This window comes from Zootoca vivipara, chromosome 13, assembly GCF_963506605.1.
Source record: "Zootoca vivipara chromosome 13, rZooViv1.1, whole genome shotgun sequence".
Classification (NCBI taxonomy): Eukaryota; Metazoa; Chordata; class Lepidosauria; order Squamata; family Lacertidae; genus Zootoca; species Zootoca vivipara.
In genome coordinates, this window is record NC_083288.1 from 11,473,770 (window position 1) to 11,497,314 (window position 23,545).

General features: G+C 44.0%; 1 protein-coding gene across 5 annotated transcripts in view; it reads right to left on the reverse strand.

The window, feature by feature from the left end:
- Positions 1 to 2,333: 2,333 nt before the first annotated feature.
- Positions 2,334 to 23,545, reverse strand: part of LOC118094891 (charged multivesicular body protein 3) — a 31,118-nt gene continuing 9,906 nt past the window's right edge. For 3 of the 5 annotated variants that reach the window (XM_035135634.2, XM_060282307.1, XM_035135633.2), the window contains exons 4-5: positions 18,194 to 18,309; positions 14,536 to 17,394 (exon numbers count right to left, since the gene is read on the reverse strand). In XM_035135634.2, the coding sequence (XP_034991525.1) occupies positions 15,858 to 17,394; positions 18,194 to 18,309 (1,653 nt within the window). In that variant the 3' untranslated portion in view covers positions 14,536 to 15,857. Of the gene's footprint in view, positions 3,244 to 4,774; positions 4,890 to 5,621; positions 5,744 to 9,503; positions 9,684 to 11,816; positions 11,878 to 13,724; positions 13,871 to 14,535; positions 17,395 to 18,193; positions 18,310 to 23,545 lie in introns of those variants that run through there. The other 2 variants (XM_035135636.2, XM_035135637.2) reach the window with 2 other exon arrangements.

A 23,545-nucleotide genomic window follows, 5' to 3' on the forward strand; every position in this document is an offset into this window, starting at 1 on the left:
GTTCTGATAGCCATCTTCAAATACCTCAAAGGCTGTCACATGGAAGAAAGAGGGAACAAGCTTGTTTTCTCCTGCTCTTGAGGGTAGGACCCAAACCAATGGCTTCAAGTTACAAGGAAGGAGATTCCGACTAAAATTCAGGAAGAACTTTATGACAGTCAGAGCTGTTCAATAGCGGAGGTTGTGGACTCTCCTTCCTTGGAGGTTTTTCACCAGAGGTTGGATGGCCATCTGTCATGGATGCTTTAGCTGAGATTCCTGCACTGCAGCAGAGCTGGGCTACATGATTCTTGGGGTCCCTTCCATCCCTACTATTCTGTGATTCTATAAAGCTTTGATGGCAGAAGTAGGAGCAAAGATCTAGAGGCAAGTAGAGTAGACTGTGCTCTCTTCCCTGGGAGCAAAGTGACACACACAAAAATGTTCCTCCTTATGATGCAATTCAGGAAGCAGAGAGTCCATTTTATGTTTGTATAAATGAATGTTTGCATAACAGACCGTGGATATTTGTGGAAACAGAAACTAAGTGATATTCACACAGTGACGATGTTCATTGTTCCCCAGGACTCAGATCTGATATATTTTGTATCTGTCTTGCGTTGTCCGAGCAGATAATATGAGCCCAAATATGGAAATGCCCACATTCTACCTAAATATATATGCTGAAATTAATGAATGCATTGCTTGATTATAGCAGTCAGCTGACCTCTTTATCAACCAGGAGCACATTTGAGAAATATGCTTGTAGCACTCGCAGCAGAAAGTGCAAGGCTTTGTAGAAGACCAAAGGTTATCTCGTTTTTTCTTCCACTAGGGGGAAACTTTGTCACGTACCTTTCGTATGAGAACAAATAGCACTAGACAGGAAAGCAGGGGAATCTCCAAACTACAGTACTTAGATGACATGGATAGCAAAAAATGCATTTGATGGTATGTATTATTAGCACTGTGAATGCTGGTAATACCATACCAATGCAAGTCTGCAGTTGAATCAAATTACAACTGACTGTAGAAACTGGATTATGTCGGCTGTCCACAGGTTTTTCTTCCTGCATTCGTATGATGATTTTGTCTTTGCAACAGAAACAAACCTAAGGGCATGCATAAAAATATCCTTTATGAATGTACACATAATAGTGCATGCATTGGTATGCACACATTAAATTACTGATTTACAAAGAGGATAGACGTGAGAAACCTAACTACAGTAATTTTTGTTAAGATTGATATAGAGAAAAGAGAGCAGCATTATGGCATTCTCTACAACGGGGTGAATGTCCTGCAGGCCTGTGGGAATCTGTTTTTTTAATTGATCCCCAAGGTTCACCACCAGGAACCAAGTGCAAAACAGTGATCTGAGGGAGTGACCACTTAAAATCTGGCATATCTGAGCCACATGCTTAAGCCCAAGAATGATTTCAGTATCAGGAATCACTGCATTCCTTTGACACATAAATCCATTTCCTTTTCCCTCAAGCTTCCTTCACGTTGGCAGCCTGGCCTGGGCAAAGAGACCTTTTTGTTATTGTTGACGTTAAAACAATTGTGAGTTGGAAACCATTATGGATCTACTGCAAATCATCCAGAGATTTTCCGGGAGATTCAGATCTACCTTCTGCTCATCTGTGGCCTAGGCGCCCTCAAATTTGTCACCTTGTGGTACTTCCAATCCTTCTGTTGATTACTTTTCCATGCAATGTAAATCTTGATGTATTTATGACTTTTGGCTGTACCTAGAAGAAGAAGAGTTTGGATTTGATATCCCGCTTTATCACTACCCGAAGGAGTCTCAAAGCGGCTAACAATAACCTTTCCCTGCCTCCCCCACAACAAACACTCTGTGAGATGAGTGGGGCTGAGAGACTTCAGAGAAGTGTGACTAGCCCAAGGGCACCCAGCAGCTGCATGTGGAGCAGCGGAGATGCGAACCCGGTTCCCCAGATTGCAAGTCTACTGCTCTTAACCACTACACCAGGCTGGCTCTCAACCTACATATTGATTTGCTGTCATATGCGCTACTTGATCATTATTTGGAAAACTGGATGGTGGATCATGACATAATTTAATTGCGATATAAAGGCTTTCTGGAAATCCATCCTTTGTTATTTAAAACTGCACTGTGCCTATGGCTTATTGTAATGTGACATCTCCATTCTGATGAGCTTTTGACTGGATTGCATGACAAGCTTTAAAGAATCCATAAGAATATAAATGAAAAACAGGTTTTATGTACCTAAAACTGCTTAATGACAGAGTTTTCTTTTACTTGCACTATTTTGGATTTCCCCCCTTTGCTGCTAGGCCTCTTTTACTATTTCAGTATAGACTTCCTAAAAAAAAAACATATTACTTTGACTTGCAGGTGATCAACTGTATTAAGCCAATCAGAAGTGCAGTTTGTGGCTGAAGAGTTTACTTTGTTTTTAATAACTGGCAAGTGGTTTGTGTATTCAGTCCACATACTGTACTTGAAAGAAACTACCAGCTCACCAGGGACTGCAGGAAAGTGTTAAAAACTGTTTATTACCGTGTTTCTCATATTATAAGACATGTCTTATATTAATTTTTTCCTCAAAAAAACACACTAAGGCTTATTTTCAAGGGATGTCTTATTTTTTTCCTCCTCCTCCTGCCGCGGCCGGCATTGCTACTGCGCCTATCACTATGTCTTATTTTCGGGGTATGGCTTATATTCCTTGAATGCTTAAAAATCCTGCTATGGCTTATTTTATGGGTATGTCTTAAAATATGAGAAACAGGGTAAAATCTGGTGATACTGTTTCAGAAATGTACATAATGCTGTTGTTGCAGGTACAGCCCGCAGAAGACAGTATGTAAAGCACAGGCTCGTTCAAAGTGTTTTTATTTTTATTTTTGTTTGAGAATACATATGCCACCCCCTCTCCATTCCCCAAGAGCGGTTTAGTGTTGGGCATAGGTTGACAGTAAAGTTAAAAATAATATCTCTGAAGGCAAACCCACAAAAAAATAGATATAGGAATATATACAGGAAAGACTTTTGCATGAGGTTTTGCACTCTTAAAAGGCATGACAGGACAGCCTGTGGCAAAATGCACCAAACTGCACTGCCAGTCTACATTTAGCTACGGAGAGTAGCTAACCGCGACTGCATTGCTTCAATATCTTCTTCTTCATCTTCATCAACAACAGCTGCTGTAGCCCCTTCGGGCTCATGTTCTGGAAGGGCGTCGGTGACTTTGCTGGGCGCTTTACCCAAGGCTCCTGCAAGAAAAGGCAAAGCAGACTCGCAGTTGAAAAAGAAGCGCCAAAATATAAAGGCTCAACCCGGAACTATCCCAGAATTCTAAGCAGGGTGGGATCAGGTGTGAGCAATTGCACTCACAAACTGCAAATAAGTCACAGAAACCACTGACAGGGCTTCATCACCTTCCCCAAGGAGCAAAATATGAATGGTCCTGCTCCCCTTAGAACAACTTGGCTTGCTTGACAGTTCTGAATGACAGGGAGAAAGTGAGGTTTCTGTGTCGTCATGACGGAGTCTGCTTTTTCATTGCTCTGAGCCAGGCTTCCTCAACCTTGGTCCTCCAGATGTTTTTGGCCTACAACTCCCTTGATCCCTAGCTAGCAGGAACAGTGGTCAGGGATGATGGGAATTGTAGTCTCAAAAACATCTGGAGGGCCGAGCTTGAAGAAGCCTGCTCTGAGCTCTCTGGAGAACCAGGGAGCATTCAGGCATGATGGTTATCAACCACTCAGGCCATTCCCTCAGTCCAGAGGCTGAGCAAGGCATCTAATAGAACTGGCCAGAAACAGCAGATTCCCTCTTAGTCAACCATGTGGACCTACCAGTCTTCAGCAGTAGGTTGTTTCAATAGTCTCCACTACTGTTAAAGGACAGGACTGCGGAAGACCCAACCCTAGCTGACATTGATCAGCCATGGCAGCAGAACCAGATTAAGCTTCTTCATCATCCTGTCCACCATAAAACTTTGCCAAGGATATTCAGGGCGGTCCAACTTTTCATACCAAGTGGGCCACAAGAGCACTTCAACCTGGAACCCACGGGCAGCACATGGTATTGTCGTGCGGGGGGAGAGTAAGGCCAACATTTGACATCCCCCAACTCAACCCCCATGCTGCCTTCCCAAAGTTGGGTAAGCAAGGCGCTGGGCTTTGGGAAGGGGGCACAAGGCTCTGGTAGGGTCCTCCCATCTCCTTCCAAAAGCTGGGAAAGTGCTAACTAGGGTTTGGGAAGGAGACAGGGGGACTCTAGGACCCTGTCTCCTTCCCAAAGTCCAGGGGCCCACTTGCTCAGCTTTGGGAAGGCAGTACAAATACAGGCCGTGCTGGCCAAGGAACCATTGGGAGTGCACTTCAAAGTTCCCAATTGCTTCTTTGCTGCCAGGTCTTTGTCTACCCCCCCCCACACATATATGATGTCTGGAAAACAGCCTTGTGAGCGAAATTTGGACTGCTGCCTAGCCTAGTTAGGCCCATGGTTTGGAGGTTCCCCACCACTGGACTAGATGGGAGAACCAGAAGATGAAACAGCCATTTAACTTCACTTTCTGAAACATAACACAGACTCAAGAGAATGCTTAAAAGCTGTGGCATATAACCCTTGTAGACTCCAGGGTCTCATTTGCTCAGCAACACCTGTTCAGAGTCAAGCTTCCATTTAATATTACGGGAGAGCTGACGCTGCAAATGAAGATGGCCAACTTTGCCAACAATAAAAAGTAGGATATGGCACATACGTGCCATACAGACACTCGTGCACACTTCCACTCACCAGCTGTAATGTCAAACAAAATTTTGTCAATCTCCATTTCTGCTTCCTCTTCCATCTCTTCTTGGTCTTCCATACCTTCAAAAGTATCCTCCAGCATGTCTTCGATAATACCTGCCTAAAGAAAATGTGGAGGTGAAACTCGGAAAATGAGAATACTGCCGAAAAGTGCATTTATTTCAGTAATGCAACTTAAAAGGTGAAGCCAATATATGAGATAGATGCATGACATGCAAAGCAAGATGTCAAGGCTTTATTTGTTGTAATTGTAAATATTTGTCATTAGGCGGGTCAATTATACAGTAAATGGAATGTAAATAATGAAATGTAATAGCGATGTTTATTTTTGTTTATTTTTGTATTATTGTAACTGTAATTTTTACAAAAGAAAGCATTTGTAAATCTTAAATAATAATAATAATAATAATAATAATTTGCATTACTGAAATAAATGCACTTTTCGATATTGAAATTTTCCGAGTTTCACCTGTAGTTGCTGGAAGATCAAGTTATTTGTATATACAGACCAGGATCATACACTTGTAGACCTGGAAATTGGGCCCTAGTTTTCAGCCACAGCTTGGACTGTCCCAACAAACAATTGCATGAAGCTAAAAAAACAAATAAATCCAGAGAGATAAGGAAAGTTTGACAACTGATCTCCTTCGGACTGATGTTCAAGTGGCCTCATCTGGCAAAGGGTAGGCAGAAGGAGCCAGGATACCAACAAACAAGGCAACAGGGTAACAATGATCTGAAGCAGGTACTATCTTACATGCTAGGCTGCTTTCCTTGCTACACTTTTACACAGCCAGATCATACAAAAAAAGAATTAAGAGAGTAATCTTACCTTCATCATTTCTTTGGACAATTCCCGCATTGTAGCCTGGATTTCAGGGATCTTTACTAAGTTTTGCATGGCTTTCATTACCTCTGAGCTCTTTTGTAATGAGCCAGCCACTCTCAGGACAGCTGCCAAGAGAAGGCGTGGAAGACTTTTAGATCAAATTCAGACCAGCAGAACATCAGCTTGGGCAGTTCCCTGCCCCCAGATCAAGGTTCCTATTCAATTCAGAGGGAAGTTGAGGGTACCTAAGATTACAAGAAGTCCATCTTTTCTCTCAACACTTGATAACTTATAAAAACCCAACAATAAGAGTGTTCATAAAAGAGCAGGGTATTATTTTCCTTTCCACTTCTGAAAAAGACCCCCAAAGATTTTCTAGGATAAGGATGTGCTCAGAGGACTGCAATGTTACATCAAGGATGATCTGGCCCAGGATCTTGCTTGGGACATTATTATTATTATCTTGCTTTCAGGTATACAAATGCTTCCCAGGCCGCTTGATTTTTGTAAAAACAAAAAACCTGTGGTGATTAAATCACAAGGCGGCAATATCACATGACACTGTATCCAATGGTGGCTTTCTTTGTACATAACGCTGCAAGAATGAGGAAGCAGCTGGGTGCCTGGAGCAAAAGATCACAGCCACTTCGCTCCACCCTGGTCCTGCTGCCGCCAGAGCCAAGCCATGTATGGCCTAGCATTGCGTGCAAACCTGAGCTCGTGGTTTGCCTCCCCAGCTCTTGGCTTATTTGGAGTGACATAACCTACGAGTTATGAGGGACCCAGGTGGCGCTGTGGTTAAATCACAGAGCCTAGGGCTTGCTGATCAGAAGGTCGGCGGTTCAAATCCCTGTGACGGGGTGAGCTCCCGTTGCTTGGTCCCAGCTCCTGCCAACCTAGCAGTTCGAAAGCACGTCAAAATGCAAGTAGATAAATAGGAACCGCTACAGCGGGAAGGTAAACGGCGTTTCCATGTGCTGCTCTGGTTTGCCAGAAGCGGCTTTGTCATGCTGGCCACGTGACCTGGAAGCTATACGCCGGCTCCCTCGGCCAATAATGCGAGATGAGCGCGCAACCCCAGAGTCGGTCACGACTGGACCAAATGGTCAGGGGTCCCTTTACCTTTACCTTTTAACCTACGAGTTGAGGCTCACACAGAATGCCACCAAATTGCTCGTCCTCTACAAAACCTTAGTTACCTCCCAAAGCTCCGCAGACCTCAAATGCGTAGCAAGGTGGAAGGAAACCAAGCCTTTCGGAAGAGCACTTTTCTAAAGGGGAAGTCCTGGGTTGCATACTGCTATCATGCGGAAAGAAGAGAGATGTGCTTTCCTACAACTTGCTTCTTTATTTAAACATTACTGACCTTTGCTACAGCCCAGCATAAGCATAAATCTATGGTGTGAATTGTTTAGTCCTACAGTCTTCACAACAGTCTTCTATTTCTTTCTGTATTATTGACCCTTGATCCTTTTATGCTCATTTGGTCTAACGAGGTTCAAAGCCTCTATTTCCAAGCGTCATTTTATTTCACAGTTTTCTATGCGAGAGAAATACTGTTGCAGCATTGCACCACAGCTCAGCTTCAGAACGGATTGCTTGAGGTGGGAGCATTCTGGATAAATGCTTGTCCAAGGCCCCCTTTGCACATGCACTGTGGGAAGAGCTTCTGCAAGGTGTGTGTGTGCCTATGCTGCAGGGGAATATAGCTGAGTAACACAGCTTGGTGGACAAGGCCTATTGCATGGGTATTTCCTAACCCATTGCCAGCTCCCATCGCTTGTGTGGGTGCAATTAGTGACAGCGTCTTCTGTCAAGAGTTTGGGTGCAATCTTCGACGCCTTTCTATGGAGGCGCAGGTTACAGCTACGACAAAGGTGGCATTTTTCCATCTGCGCCGTGCTAAGCAGTTGGTCCCTTACCTCTCTCGCCCTGACCTTACCACTGTGATCCATGCAACGGTCACCTCCATGCTTGACTATTGTAACTCACTCTACGTGGGGCTGCCCTTGAAGCTGATCCAGAAACTCCAGTGGGTGCAGAATGCTGCAGTGAGACTCCTTATGGGGTCCTCGCCGCGGGATCACATTCATCCAGTGCTATACCAGCTGCACTGGCTCCCAGTGGAGTACAGGATCAGGTTTAAGGTGCTGGTTTAAACCTTTAAAGCCCTATACGGCCTAGGACCCTCGTACCTACGGGACCGCCTACCCACAAAGGACCTTACGGTCTGTAAACAACACTCTAAAGATCCCAGGCCCCAGGGAAATGACACTGGCCTCAACAAGAACCAGGACCTTTTCGGCCATGGCCCCGGCCTGGTGGAACGCTCTCCCACAAGAGACTAGGGCCCTGTGGGATTTGACATCTTTCCGCAGGACGGAGAAGTTCCACCAGGCCTTTGGCCAGGGGGCAGTCTCACCTATTTTCCTTTGTATAGTCATACCTCTTGTTATGAATGCTGTGGGTACGACACGGGATACGTACGCGCCGAACCCAGAAGTACCAGAACAGGGTACTTCCGGGTTCAGTGGTTTGTGCACGTGCAGACGCGGCAAATGATGTCATGTGCAGAAGCGCCGAATCGTGCCATGCACATGCGCAGGTGCTTCATGTTGCGTACGGGGCTCTGGAACGGATCTCGTACGCAACATGAGGTACCACTGTATAAGAACAAGTGTGAAGGAGGCCTCCCAGCCTGTTCACAGGTCCTTATATGATCAGTGAAAACAGCTGGTCCTGGCAAGTATTAACCGCTCTCAATCTTAAGCTGATAACTGCCATTTCTCCAGCTTTTAATTTGTCTGAATTAATTTTAAGATGTATTTTAATTAACTGATGCCTGTTTTTATGTATACTCTGTTATTTGTATGATTTTAGCTGCTCTGAGCCTGGCTTTGGCTGGGGAGGGCGGGGTACAAATACAATTTATTATTATTATTATTGCTACCCTTTCATGTGGTTAGAGCACTACCAAAATAATAAGATGAAAGAGAGAGAGAGATATGATAGATGACAGCATTCTTTTGAATTCAGTTGCCTGTGTGATTTGGTGGAAGAGAAATTTACTGTATTTTTCGCTCCATAAGACACACTTTTTTCCTCCTAAAAAGTAAGAGGAAATGTTTGTGCGTCTTATGGAGTGTATGTGTGGTCCCTGGAGCTGAATTTTTTTTTAAGAGCTAAAGGCTAACAAGAGGGAAAGAGAGTGTTGAAAGGACCCACTCAGCAGCTGATTGCAAGAGATCGGGGAGGGAGATAAGGGAGCTAGCTCCCTTCCCGACCTCGCCCAGGCCCCTTGCCCAGGCCTCAATTGTTGTCTGCAGAGGGAGGCTACTTGTTTCCCCAGCGACATGTGACTGGCTGATTAGATTATCTGTCTGGAAACTGTAGAAATGGCTCCCTTTCCTTTCCTAGAGAAACTCAGAACTGTGAGTTGAACCCCATAAAAACAGGATTTTTCCCCTTTGCAAGGTAAGCTCAACAACTTTGAGCTGATCCTCAAAAATGGAGCTTTCCCCCTTTGCAAAAAAGATGCACAACTGTGAGCTGACTCCCCCTCCCCCACAAAAACGGGGCTTTTCCCATTTGCAAAAAAAGCTGCACAATTTTGAGCTGATCCTCAAAAAAATGGAGCTTTCCCCCTTTGCAAAAGAAGCTTCCTCAAATATTTAATAGGGGGGGGGGCAAAAGGCACCTAGGCATCTTGGAGTTGGCTGCTATGCCTAGGACAATTCGCGAAAGCAAAATATTTTTTTCCTCGTTTTCCTCCTCTAAAAACTAGGTGCGTCCTATGCTCGGGTGCGTCCTATGGAGCAAAAAATACAATAAGTAACCATTTTGTTCCACCATGACAGGTGCTGCCGTGGAAGCCCAGTTCCTTACCCAGCTGATTCTTCATCCCCATCAGCACTGAATTCATGTGGGCTTTGGAGGCGTAGAGTTTGCTCACAGCTTTCCGTGAACGAATCATCTCCTTTGCCAGGACCACGCAAACGTCTTTCTGACCCTTTTTGGCAGCATCTTTGATGGATCTTTTTACCTTTTCCTCTTCTCGCTGAATATCTACATTTAGGAGACAGTGCAAACAAGAGTAAATGGCAATGGCGGAAGCTCAGGGCTTTAAAAATGAGCCGTGATTTTCCTTGGCGTGTTAATAATACATAGGAGAGAAACAATGGGACTCACCTGTCATCTCAGTCCCCCTATACTAGCAGCCACTGACTTAATAAGACCTCTCTGAACAAAAGACAATGTTTGGGAGGCTCTGAGAACATGCATATATTGTCTGCTCTCATCTGGGGCAGATTACAGAGGCCAACCAAAATTTGGTAGCTGACCACCTTACTTCCCAAGGAGTGAGGTCTTGTCCTTGACCTCAAATGGCAGCTCCAAACCTCTGAGTGAATTATGCCTTGGATTGTAAGCCAGTCAGTAGTTCCTACCTGCCAGGTGTAAGTCCCAATCTTAGTATAATATACTCAGCACCAGTTGCTGACAAATATTCCTGCCAGTGAACAGCTTGGGGTAGAAAATGGCATTTTTAAATTTTATTTTATTACAAATCTCAAACAATGAATAACCCACAGTACACTTGCTTGCACTGAGTGATGGGAGGAATTCAACTGAAGAGGAAGTGCTCTTAGAGAGGTGATTTGTGGGTAGAGCATCATTCAAGTAACTACAGTTGTACCTCGGCTTTTGAACATAATCTGTTCCGGAAGTCGGTTCGATTTCCGAAATGTTCAAAAACCAAGTCACGGCTTCTGATTGGCTGCGGGAGCTTCCTGCACTCAAGCAGAAGCTGTGGCGGATGAAAAGCGTTCAAAAACCGGAACACTTACTCCCGGGTTTTCGGCATTCGGGAGCCAAAGCGTACAAGTACTAAGGCATTCGAGAACCAAGGTACGACTGTACTAGTAAACCATGCTAATGATGCGTTAGCAACCATTGGGGGGAAGTTACGACAACTTCGCCTACATTTCCTTCTCAAAAGGCTCTGATAACTTGTTATAGATGTGGCCTTGTGTAAAGGTTCCCTCTGGCAGCTGCTTCCATTTTAAATATTTCAAGCCTAAACTAAAAACCTTTTATACCAGGCATCCCCAAACTTCGGCCCTCCAGATGTTTTGGACTACAATTCCCATCATCCCTGACCACTGGTCCTGTTAGCTAGGTATCATGGGAGTTGTAGGTAAAAAACATCTGAAGGGCCGCAGTTTGGGGGTGCCTGTTCTATACTGTACAAAGGGCCACCAAGAAATTCCCCTGCAAAAGTGTCACTCCAGTGAATGGGAGCTAAGTGACAGTACAGCCGGCATTCATTTCAAAGGGGCTTGCACAGGAGAACTTTCTAGAGGATGCTGCCCTGAGTATTTCTGGCAGGGGGTGCCTGGACTGAAATCTCGAAGCTTGCTCCCTCATTGCCAGTTCCAAGGAAATGTAACGCATGAACTTTAAACTGATGTTCAGATCCCGCATACAAACACTGCTTTGACTGATGTTTTCTCTTGATATAAGTCCCCCCCCCAAATATTTCCCAAGCAAAGAACAAGCATGATATGTTGGTACAGTCATACCTCGTGTTACGTTTGCTTCACGTTACGGCTTTTCAGGTTACGAACGCGGCAAACCTGGAAGTGTTTACTTCTGGGTTCACCCCGCGCACGCAGCTTTGTGCATGCGCAAAAGCGATCTGCGTGCTTCGCACACAAGCGCGCTATCACGCTTCGCACACGCACAGTAGCGGCATTCAGTCAGTCAATGTTTATTATGGCAAACAGCCAGCATATTAAACCAGAAATTCTGCGTAATTCTCTACATAAACAATAAAAACGACTGATATGGGGTTTTAACAGTCAATATGTATACTACTGAATATACAATACTTTTGTAGCGGCCTTCTACTTATGGACTTTTCCGGGTGCGAACGGCACCCCGAAACGGATTGCGTTTGTAAGTAGAGGTACCAGTGTACATCTTCTCATCCCTTGCAGATGAATTTAGTGGTCAGTGCAGAAGCCACCATGGGCTGCCTGATAAATTGCCAGCAGACTTTGAGTGCTGCTTTTGCACTGCTGGGTCCAGGAGTGCCAACTTGAATAAAATATTGGGGAGGGGGCAGGTAAAATCTTACTGGTGTTTATTTGGGGTATCTGAAAGAAGAGCAATTCAGAGAAAACCCAAGAGAATACAGACCTCTAATCTGTCTATCAATCACTCTCATTTCTTTTCGTATCTTCAGTGACCACTCATTGACCTGAAAAAGAAAGACAGGAGATCTGAAACTGTGTCCTGCTCAGAGGTTGCAGATGTGGCTCAGCTAGTTGGGTAGCACCAACCTAATGATCAGTGCTGTTTGGATAGGGGTCATTGAATCCAGGGCAACTGATAGTATTGATCATGCCCATAGATCCTGATATAAAGCTGCGAACATGTAGCTGGTTCCTGAGAACAAGTATCTGTGGGCCAGGGCTTTCAATTATTAGTCCATTAGTCAAACTAACTGACCCATACACATTACTGACAGACAACCTGAGAGAGGATTTTAATAAAGGCAAATGAGCAACTCTGGATATGGTGAGCCTAATGTAGATGTGAAACATTACTTGAAGAAATTTGGAATTATCAACACATTTGTGGCTGTAGTCAACTAACGTTTACTCACAGTAGACCCACTGTAACTAATGGACCCCTGTTAGCCATGACCACTAATTTCAACAGGTTCACTTCAATAGGTTCTTCTAAACATGTTAGAAGACAACTAAGGATATGTATTCTTTCTGAGCTCTCCAGTTAACCTGGCAATATGGGGTGGGATGACTGAGGATCCTTTCCTTCACGCTTCTCCCAAATTGCATGGATTCTGCCATTCATCCTGTGCACCTTATTATTGTCATTATTTATTTGCACCTTGCCTCTTTCCTTGACACGGACTCAAGGCGACTTATAGATAAAAAATTAAACACACACACACACACATGTTTGTACCAACTGCTGAGAAGCATCAGTGGAAGAGAGCTATTGCCTTCAATCAGGATGCTGCACTAGATGGACCTTTGTTCTGTCCCAGCAGAGCTCTTATATTTTAATCTGGAATGCCCAAACTTCCACATTCTATAAAAACCCAACCTACTGCAGTGCCAAGTGGTGAGAAGCTGAATCTGTTGCTTTTAGCATCTGGGAAAAGCAGGCAGTCATCCTTAGAGAAGACCCATTGAAATCAATGGGACTTCAGTTGATAATGACTTAACAGTGCCATCTTAACCACATCTACTTAAGACTAGCTGAAGCCCCTTTGATTTCAGTGGGGCTCGTCCTCTGTTTTCTGCCATGTGGGACTGGAAATTAGCTGAGATTCCTGCATTGCAAGGGGGTTGGGTTGGATGACCCCAACCCCGCCAGGATCCCTTCCAATTCTGCAGTTCCGTGAATCCGGCAAGCCCTTCCTCAACATGGGGCTTGATGCCCAGCCCTGCAGGAGGAAGTGTCAGCTACTCAACCGACCAGTCAGGCAGGTGCAAACCCACTACGCCCATCCAAACCCCAGCTTCCCCCCAGTGTGGTGTAATGGTTAAGACTAAGAGCGTCGTCGGGCAAGGACCTGGGAGAGCAGGGTTCGAATCCCCACCCGGCCCATGAAGCTCCTTGGAAGACAGTTACCATCTCTTAGCCTGACCTACTTCACAGGATTGTTGTGGGGGTGAAATGGGGAGGAGAACCACGTACAGTACACCACACCTTCAGCTCCTTCGAATATAAAGGTGGCATGTGAACGTAATAAATGAACAGTGGGTGGGGAAACCCAGCCAGATGCGCGGGGTCTAAATAATAAATTCTTATGAATTCTTATTAAAAAAATTAAACTCCTGCCTCGGCTCATCCCAGCAGCGCCGGATTTCGGGAGTGTGCGGGAGGCTCCCTCACAAGGCGCCGAGGGGACTAATAATAATAATGTCCATATTTATAAACTGTACCAAAAGGAATTATTGTGGAAATAAGAAATATTTAGTAGGATAGAGGCCAAACTTTGTCCTCGCTCAGGGCGCCCTATTCCCAAAGTCGGCCCCTTCTCCCAGCCTCTCCCTCCCTCCAAGCGGCCTTTACCAGCTCTTTGGGCGGCTTCTCCTGGGTCTTCCCGAACAGCCCCATCTCCGGCCAGCGGCACCTAGTCCTCCCATCCACGCGCTACTTCCTGCTTCCGGCCCTCTCCCAAGGAAACAAGGAAGTGGTGCGCACCATAGAGACGCCAAGGCGACCTTTCCTCAACCAACGACTACAACTCCCATGATCCCTTGCTAGCGGTGACCGGCTGTTCGGGGATGGGAGTTGTAGGCCAGCAACATCCGGGGACCTGAGGCCGGGAAAGGCTGGTTCAGGGCGGAAGGCCGGAGCTTAGGGACGCGGAAGCCCCGATCTGATTCCTGGTTGGTTGCTCGCAAGTGACAGGCAGCTGATCGAAGCCGCTCCCCGCAGCCGGAGGCAGCCACGCTGCCCACTGACATAGAACAGAATTATAGACTCGAGTTGGAAGGTTCCCCTAAGGGTCATCTAGTCCAACCCCGAGCGATGCAGGACTCTGTGTTAGATCATCCCTGACAGGTGGCCATCCAACCTCTGCTTAAAAAGCTCCAAAGGAGGAGAGCGCACGAGCACCAGTTCAGACCTCATTAAGTACCTATGTGACACTTACGCGTGTACTCAGATATAAGCCCCAGCGTGTTTCGTGGGACTTGGTCCCAGATAAATGGAGGCAGTATGGTAGTTTCAGGTTCATAAGCTGGTACAAGACACATAACGTAGCAGAGAAAATAAAAGTATCACTCGTTATTAAAATAGGGACAGGCAATTGATTATTTCAGAATTTTGCTTTTGAGGATAATATTGGCACTTGGATAGTTTTGAATTATATTCACCAGATTTGACTTGGTTTTTTTTTTTGTTCTTGTTCAACTGTGATTCCCCCCCCTCCATTCAACTATGTAACCAATAGCCCATTTGAAATTTGCATACAATGAACTCCCATTGAAATGAATATACATCCATATACGTTAACCTTTGAATTATTTTAGCCCCGTGCTAGGCAAATGGCATTCACATGACAGATTGGAGCCTTTCAAAAGGACAGTAACTGAAAAGAGAGGTCTAACCTATTCTGATTTGTTTCACGAGGCATAATATGACATGACACAGCACTGACCACTGACCAATATCCTGTATAATGAGAAAATGGTGGATTGTTCAGAGACATTTTTGCCTTGAACCTGCACAGTGGAGATAGAACAAGCATATCTTAAGAAATATAAATAAGTTGTGTAGGCAACAACCTTCTTGCCCGGGGTGTAACTGCCCAGGCTTGCACCCTAAGAAGATCATTTCGGCGCTGCTAATGCAGTGGCTTGACTTCACCCACAGAGACGCACTTCATTGACTCTCAAGACAGATGGATGTCAATAAGAAGAGCCCAAATGACTAATTAGGTGGGATAGAAATGTATAAATAGATATAAGTGGCTGATGAACTTTTATATTTCATATTTGAAATTAATAAAGCACTATTGATGTACATGAAAGTCAAATCGAGAAGCATTTAGGACATGGATATATTCTGCCTGAGAAACCTCAATAAGATCCAAATTTCTTATAGAAAGGGTAGGATGCAAGCATAAGAAGTAAAATTTGAGTGGAAGACAAAGTGAAGCACAGGTACAAAACCGCCATTGGAACGATTAATAGAACAAATTATTAACCTTCTTTTAAAATAATTTATTTTCATGGATTTGTTTTTAAATGTATTCTCACAGACCATACATTATTCAACAAAGGTGTGCTGAACAAACTCTAAAAGAAGAAACATTTAAATAAAACAATTATTGTATGTTAAAATTTCCATGTTCACCCATATCCTATCCCGTCATGTTAAAACATTTCCTGAAATATACTTTTGTTGACAAATATATATGATTTTTGTGCTTACAAAAAAAGCAAATGAAAAATGTTAACTTTTTAAAACTTCCAAATGCTGTAAAAGGAAAGGTGTCATTGTACAATACGTATTCATTATTTCAACACACAAGGCAACCAAATGATTCTGTCGACATTAGCATCATGTTTATTTTTACTTCACTGCACTAACATTTAAACTAAAACTTTAAAACCACAAGGTCTGTTTTGTGACTAACATTTAAATGGCAAGCAGTAAATATGTAGGAAGGTTACAAAGGACGTTATCAGCACACACCTAAGACGGGCTATGGTTTGACAACAGCTGCTGATGCGTATATGGCTTCTTTTTCTTGTAAGAGGCCCATCTACAAACTGGGCAGCAGTGCCGCCCCCCGGCCAGCCACATCACAATGCAATTCTGGTGAAAGACATGGCCGCATGGTAAACCCATTAGCAAGCATCCGTTTCTGAAATTCTCTAGACACACGACACATTCCGTAGAGTGCAACATACCAGCAGGCCAAACAGACCAATCGGGCTCCGTATCTTCTGTAGAGCTTTGCGAGCCATTTGACCTGGCTTTGGCACACGAACAGGTCTCGCCATTGCATGAGGGCTCCCCTTCGCGAGGGCTCTGAAGGGCGCTTTGCTCGTCCTCAGGTACCGCCCGGCCGCTTCTCGAGGCACCTTTGCATTCGCTATCCGACTCACTTTCGCTTTGAGAGAGCTCCATCATCTCTTCTTCGGAATGCCCGCCGGCACATTTAAATCGCCACACGGGCAAGTTTCTAATGTAATCGGTTGGTATCAGGGGGTGGAGCCATAAATCGGGGAAAGCTAAGCGCTCAAGGAACAGATCTGGGTCTTCATCCCAATCGGATTCAAAGGGGAAGCGCTGAAACGAAGTGATAGGGTGGAACAGATAGCTAGTGTACCAGTCCCAAAGGCTAGATAACCACTCTAGGTTATTTTCATTTACTTCGTCGCTGTTATTGTGCCTTCTCTTTTTCTCAAAATAATCTATTAATAACCCATGACCAAGGTAAGTGCTGAGGAACAAGGCGGGGTGAGAAGAATAAAATATCCAATCAGCTCTCACCCATGAGGCTAGGGCTGTTGTATTTGAATACCGGAAGAGTTTTAAACTGTATTCATAGAAACTGTCTAAATAAGGTAACTGCAAAAAACCCAAGACTGGTAGCCAAGAAATAATTAGTAGAGAATTATAGGTCCCTAAAGTGCTTATAAGAACAACGAAGCGCTTGATAGTAGCACCCTGAGTGATAAATAGGTCCATCCAAGCCATTAAGTTAACTAATACCAGGCTTAAAACAAATAAATCATTAACTTCTGGCTGTAAGGAACGCAAGAAGGAGTCCATGGCACGGAGGGAAATAAATTCACCAGTATTATTCCCATACCTGTAAATTCCTTCGGGAGTTCTAAGTATGTAGGATGGTGTCTTATAGATGCCCATCTCTGCTATGTGACTCTTGTTGTCCCAGTTTTCTACATTCACAAAAATAAACTCAACTCTGCCAGTAAACTTTACACTTAGTGCAGAGAAGAAAGCTGGAGGCTGGTCTAACTTTGCAAACAGGTATATTTTCACCCTATACTGATAACTTTTGTTCCATTCTTCCTTCAAGTGTTCCGATTTGAAGATGGTTTTGATCCGGGAAGCTGCATGGGCTGTTATCCATTTGAAAATATGCTCCGTCTCGATTTTACGTCCACCGTATTCTTTAAGCATCACTTTCCCTTTGGACGTACTAGTTTGTGGAACGGACATGATTAATGTGGATCTCACCCAGCCTCTTCTCCTGCAGTATCTACAATGAAAACATTGGGTTAAATAAAGGAATGTTTGAAAAAGAAAGAGTTTTCACTATCATTTACCGCACTGAACTTAACCACTCCAGAATTAAAGTGGTCTTGCAAACATTTGCAGATGTGATGAACATCTATTTAGAAACATTTTGTTTGCAGTACTGTATCTGTAGAAGCAGCAAACAACCAGCAACTAGAACAAGGATCACAACCTTCTTGTGTATTATGAAATGGAGAAATTCATATTCCGTAGCAGGCAATTAGGAATTTCAGCACGGTCTTTTAACTACTGCGAGCGAAACTGTCTGAAATCGAATACAGTAGCAGACCTGCTCATGAAATTGCTCATGAAATTATAATAAGGGCTGCCCTTCTACCAATTCACGACATGAATTTAGACACAGAGAAAACATACAACCCCATTCCATTGGGGTCTAGAAGCAAGGAAGAGGAGCATGTGAGTCATTCATGAATTTCCTGCTGCCATTGCTGGCTAATGAGCAAAGCCAGTGAACAGAGAAATTATTTCTGTATTAACAATATTTTAATATTGCCTAATCTACAGGAATTATCTTCATAAGTTTATGGAAACTGTGAATATTTTATTTGTGGATATATTATGACCTACAATCACATATTGTCGTTTTGTCAGTTTTCTTCTCCTTTTTCTGTATTGCTTATGTCATAAAATAAATGATATTTCTATACTGCTTTTCAACAGGGGGTTCAGGAAGTAGTCAACATTACAGGTGATACCACGTTATAGAGGCAAAACCCACTACAACAACTTCAAGAACATACCTCGGGTCACTGGAGCAGTTAAAAGTGCCTGTTCGTATACCAAACCGTGAGACTTTCTTCACCATTTTCTCCCAATGGACTCTTCCCATTAGAGGGCTTCTATCATTTGCTATGACCTGTTTTTCAAATAGTAATAAAAAACTTTGTATGAACACCATGTAGCAAACTGGCTTGTGCATGACTTTTCATTATTTATTTTTATACTTCTATTCAAGTTTTATACTTTTAGACGTAAAAAGGTCACCACAGTGGCTTCTGATAACGCTCCCATTTGTGAAAAACCTAACCCATATGTTCCCGCCGTAAAAATGCTTATCACCAACATTACGAGAGTTTACCCAAGAAAGTTCTAAGTTTAACTCTGCCGGGTGGTGGGTGGGGAATAATCAGGGAAATGCAATTACTGTGGAACAAAAGGCAGAGTCCATGGGTAGTTACTTGTGCCCAATGGAGACATTGCCACACATGTTTCCAAACAACTGCTACATGTTTATTGTTTTTTAAAGAAGCCAATAAGTCAACATGCACACCTTGTGATCCTAGCAATCAGCAATAAATCTCTATCATGTCAAAGACCCTGGGAAGCTCTGAAAAGCAGAGTTCTGCAAATCTTTCACGAGGCACATTCAGAACCAATTTGGACAATCTTTAATGGTTTGTAGCCACAGAATAATTCCCGGCGCAATTTTTGCGCACACATACATTTGAGCACGACTTGTACAAATGAGTTATCCATGTAGGTTTCTCTTGAATGGCCATGTGACCTTCTACTAAATCTAGCTACGTCTCACAGAACCCTTCATAAGCCCACTGCAGGAGTGCTCCATGCATATGAGCAGTGTTAGAAACAGAGATATGAAAGCTAGGAGCTAAATGGCACCTTAAATCTAGGTTATGGGCGCTACAATGGAGTGTCTAGGCACACTTTTTTTTAAATAACAAGAATACATAGCTGAAAATGAATGAACTGCAGCTAAAATATTATGTTCATTTTTCATATGGGTCTAGTCCAGGCATCCCCAAACTTCGGCCCTCCAGATGTTTTGGACTACATTTCCCACCATCCCTGACCACTGGTCCTGTTAGCTAGGGATCATGGGAGTTGTAGGCCAAAACATCTGGAGGGCCGCAGTTTGGGGATGCCTGGTCTAGTCCTTCCCCTGCCCACCTCCTAATATTCTTAAGAGGGTCTCTTCTCCAGTCTTCAGAGAGTAGCTGGAAGTGGGGAGGCAGAAAAAGGTCCTCCTTTCCCTCCACTCTGAAGTTTTAATCTGAAATCTTAGGTGCGGTACTGCGCCCAGAGCTCAGAAATTGCTCACGCTAAAGAAATTCCTGTTGCAAAATGTGCCTAGAACAATGGGAGTTTCGAACACTGCATGTGAGCCAATTTCTCATGTATGCAAATGTGAAGGTCCAGGAAAGAATGGGGAAACCTAGCATATCTGTGATATGCCATGCATCAAACTACCTGCTATTGCAAGTCTAATCTGTTACATAAACTGTTTCAAGATAGGATTTCAGAATTTCATTGTCAATTTTGTTGGTCGGGTGCTCAAAATTTCAACAGAACTGTAAAATAATAACACCACATAGCTAAAACATTGTAAAAAAAAAAATTGCCGCAGCAAACAAACAGAAAAGCTGGGGAAATTATTTTTGTAATCAATTTATAGACTGCTTAATATTACCAAACCGTTAAACAGCTTACAAAGTAAATAAGTAAATACCATAGCAATAATATTTAATATCCCCGTGTGACCAATACAGGAATACCAGCTAAGATGTCCTGATGGAACAATTTACTGCAGGATAAATAAGGACCACTTCAGATGTTAACACTAAAACATGGCTTAGCATTATGTTCACAAAGCAAAGCGGGCCTGAGGCTTGGTCTCACATACTCTTGCCATTCACCCATTCACAAGTAAGGAGATAAATGAAGATGACAAACTCAGGAAATTTGGTTATTTTACACCAGCTTTCGTTAACCTGCTGCCCACCAGAAGTTCAGGACATCGACTCCCATTATCCTTGACCACTGGATTTGGTCAAGCTGGGGGCTGGGGGGAGTTGGAATCCCTGGGTAGAGAAGTCTGGTTTTGAACTCTCATTATTTCAAACAAACCAGGATCAAACACTGATTTATAATTCTGGCCTTCTTTGGTGCTTCCGGGATGAACCATAAACCACCAATTCTTGCTTTTCATTTCTTTGAATTAAGCACCTAGTATTTTTAGAAATCAAGAACGCGTTATCTCTGCAACCAGGACCAGCAGAACATAGCTGACATCCCTTGGTAAGCCTGAGGCTGTTTGGGATGCGTGGGGAGCAGAGATGACTATATTTTCTTTAATTTTGTGCTATGCCACACCCCATGGCAGCCGTGTTATGCCATGCTCCCCCACAGAAGTCAATTTGCAACCGCTGCTCATGGCACTTTCTCCAAACTCAAAATGTGCTCGCCAGTCCGAGAAGCTTTAAAAGTCCTGGCTAAGGCACCAGCTAACCAACCGTAGCTTCCCAACTTTGGACATAATGGGGAATTCAGGCTGCTTTAAAACCAAAAGTGGATATTTCTGGCATGTGCCAGAGGAAACCAGGAGGAGTGTGCAAGCCCAAGGCTTGCTGTAATGGCTTATTCACATAGCGATAAACTGCAGCTTCTGCCTAAATTGTCCCTTAGTATAATATTCATAGGGACTACCATCCACTTGGGAATGTGGATTGATAAAAGCAGAAGAATAGGGAGGATGAAAGGCAGGAGTTCGCTCTGCCTTACAGGCAATTTAAACGACATGACTGATCATGCGTGAGTCACTGTGCCCTGCAGTTTCCACATACTTTCTGATTATTTTAGGAATGTGTCACATGATTGAAAGCTGATTGGTCGAGTAACGATTTTAAGACTTCCTTTTAGATCTCTCATTTGATGCAGAGTGCAATGTGTCCCGAACTCGCAATGAGTTTTCTGGGTGAATTACCGCCTCTGCTAAAATGGCGTAGCAGGAATGGAGAACGCAAACCAGAACACAGAGAAACCAGCAATACATCCAGAAACTTCAACATCTCAAAAAGCCATGATTACATCTCTCTCCAGAATAGGAAAAAACAACAACACATGGCTGTTAAGAGGACAGTGTGTTTTAGCATATAAAAAGAATCAACAAATGTTTGCCTCTTCTGTCACCATTCCAAAGGCTACATTAGGTGTCAGTCAACTGTCATTGTGTGAATTGAATACCACTGCATTTTTATTCTTTGCACTGAATGAAGTTTCCCAACAGAAATACAGCATTTATAAATGGGAGGAAAACAGATCTACTGTTACAGCTTGTTGGTTATTTGCTACTGCGAAGGGAAGTTTTCAGAATGCTTATCACTTCTCTGGCTTTTAACTTGGGAAATTTTCATCCCGATCCCTCGGAAGCAAGTCTGTGTAAAGGGAAATGCTTCTAAGGTATTTAGAACTAAAAGCTCAACAGTTGCTGCTATCCCAGTTCTAAGCATCTCAAAAGTTATACTATCCTGATGCCAAAGAGCTGCCACATTAAAATATAGGGGAAATGTGAGCATCAAGGAGGTTTTGCTGTTCTGTACACATTAGAAAGGGACCCAGGTGGCGCTGTGGGTTAAACCACTGAGCCTAGGGCTTGCTGATCAGAAGGTCGGCGGTTCGAATCCCTGTGACGGGGTGAGCTCCCGTTGCTTGGTCCCAGCTCCTGCCAACCTAGCAGTTCGAAAGCACGTCAAAGTGCAAGTAGATAAATAGGAATCGCTACAGCGGGAAGGTAAACGGCGTTTCCGTGTGCTGCTCTGGTTTGCCAGAAGCGGCTTTGTCATGCTGGCCACATGACCTGGAAGCTATACGCCGGCTCCCTCGGCCAATAATGCGAGATGAGCGCGCAACCCCAGAGTCAGTCACAACTGGACCTAATGGTCAGGGGTCCCTTTACCTTTACCTTTTACACATTAGAAATGATTTCAGGTACCTGTATATGTCCACAAAACACAACTATGCACACTGGTATCATGATTAAAATAAAATAGTGGGACCTGCAACAAAATGTTGCAGTGTATCCCCACTCCCTAAGAAGAGTGTTCTGGGCTTCAGTCTGCCTTGCTGTCTCCTGAGGGGCTGTCGGCATGCTGACAGCCTGGCAGCAAATGCATGGTGGCACCAATTTTATGAATGGAATGGTGGGGAACTCAATGCTATTTTCATTACTGTTTGAACACTGAGGGCTGTGTTAACAGCATTAAGAACACAAGGCAGCCCCTGCTGGATTGGACAAAAGGCTTATCTAGCCCAGCATCTTGTTTCCTAGAGTGGCCAACCAGATGGGAAGCCCAGAAACAACACATGCATTTTAGAGTCATGCCACCAGGTCTCTCAACCATCACGACTCAGAGCCACAGATAACTTATCCTCCACAAATTTGCCTAATCTCCTTTTAAAGCTGTCTTAAATTGGTGGCCATTGCCAAATCTTGTGATAGTACATTCCATAATTTAACCATGAGCTTGTGCAAAGATGTTTGTCCCGTCCTGAATCTCCCAGATTTCCAAAACTTCCCAGCTCTTTGCTAGCAACCTGCTTCTGAGAGGGCCTTTTTGAGAAGGAATGTGCTACAGAAGGAAATGGAGCAATAAGAATGGGTTTCTAAAACTATGAACAAAGATCCCCTCAAGTACAGTGTAAATCAAAATTATCTGCAGATAAGGTACGCTGAAAAGAAAAATTGAAATGTGCCATGACGCTAAAAAGTCTCTCTATAAGCATGTAAATTACAAAAGGACTGTAAGAAAAAGGGAAGCCCTCTCCCTATTTCAGCTGCTTCATCTTCATGAAAGACAAGATAGATAGAAAGAAAACTGGGAAAAACCATGCCTTGCAACCATTCCATCTTGAGTGTTTCAGGTGCCCTGTGCCTTCTGCTGCTGCAATTTTCTTACACTGAAAAGCAGGAAAAGGCAATAATCCACAAGCCTTTCCTACACTGTTATAGCCAGAATGACATAATGCGGCAGAATCCGTGGCACCGTGGTGTGAAGATCCCTCTGGCACCCCCCCCCCCCCGTTTCCCAGTGCAACTGTCTGGCGGGCACAGCGCGGCTGCCGCGGGCACTGCAGTGCGGCGCCCCCTGGCAGCCCGGCGCCCTGGCGCATTGCGCCACCCAGCCTTGCCTTAGGGCCAGCCCTGAGCAGAATCTTGAAATAACCCTGCTCAGGTGTTGGGAAGGCTGTGGTGGTTCTTTTATAAGCTTCACCTGAAGTACGGAGAGGAGGCCAATGTAGATGGAAGAAGTCTGGTTTAGGGTGGACGTAGGAAGGGTCAAGTGTGCATCATACCC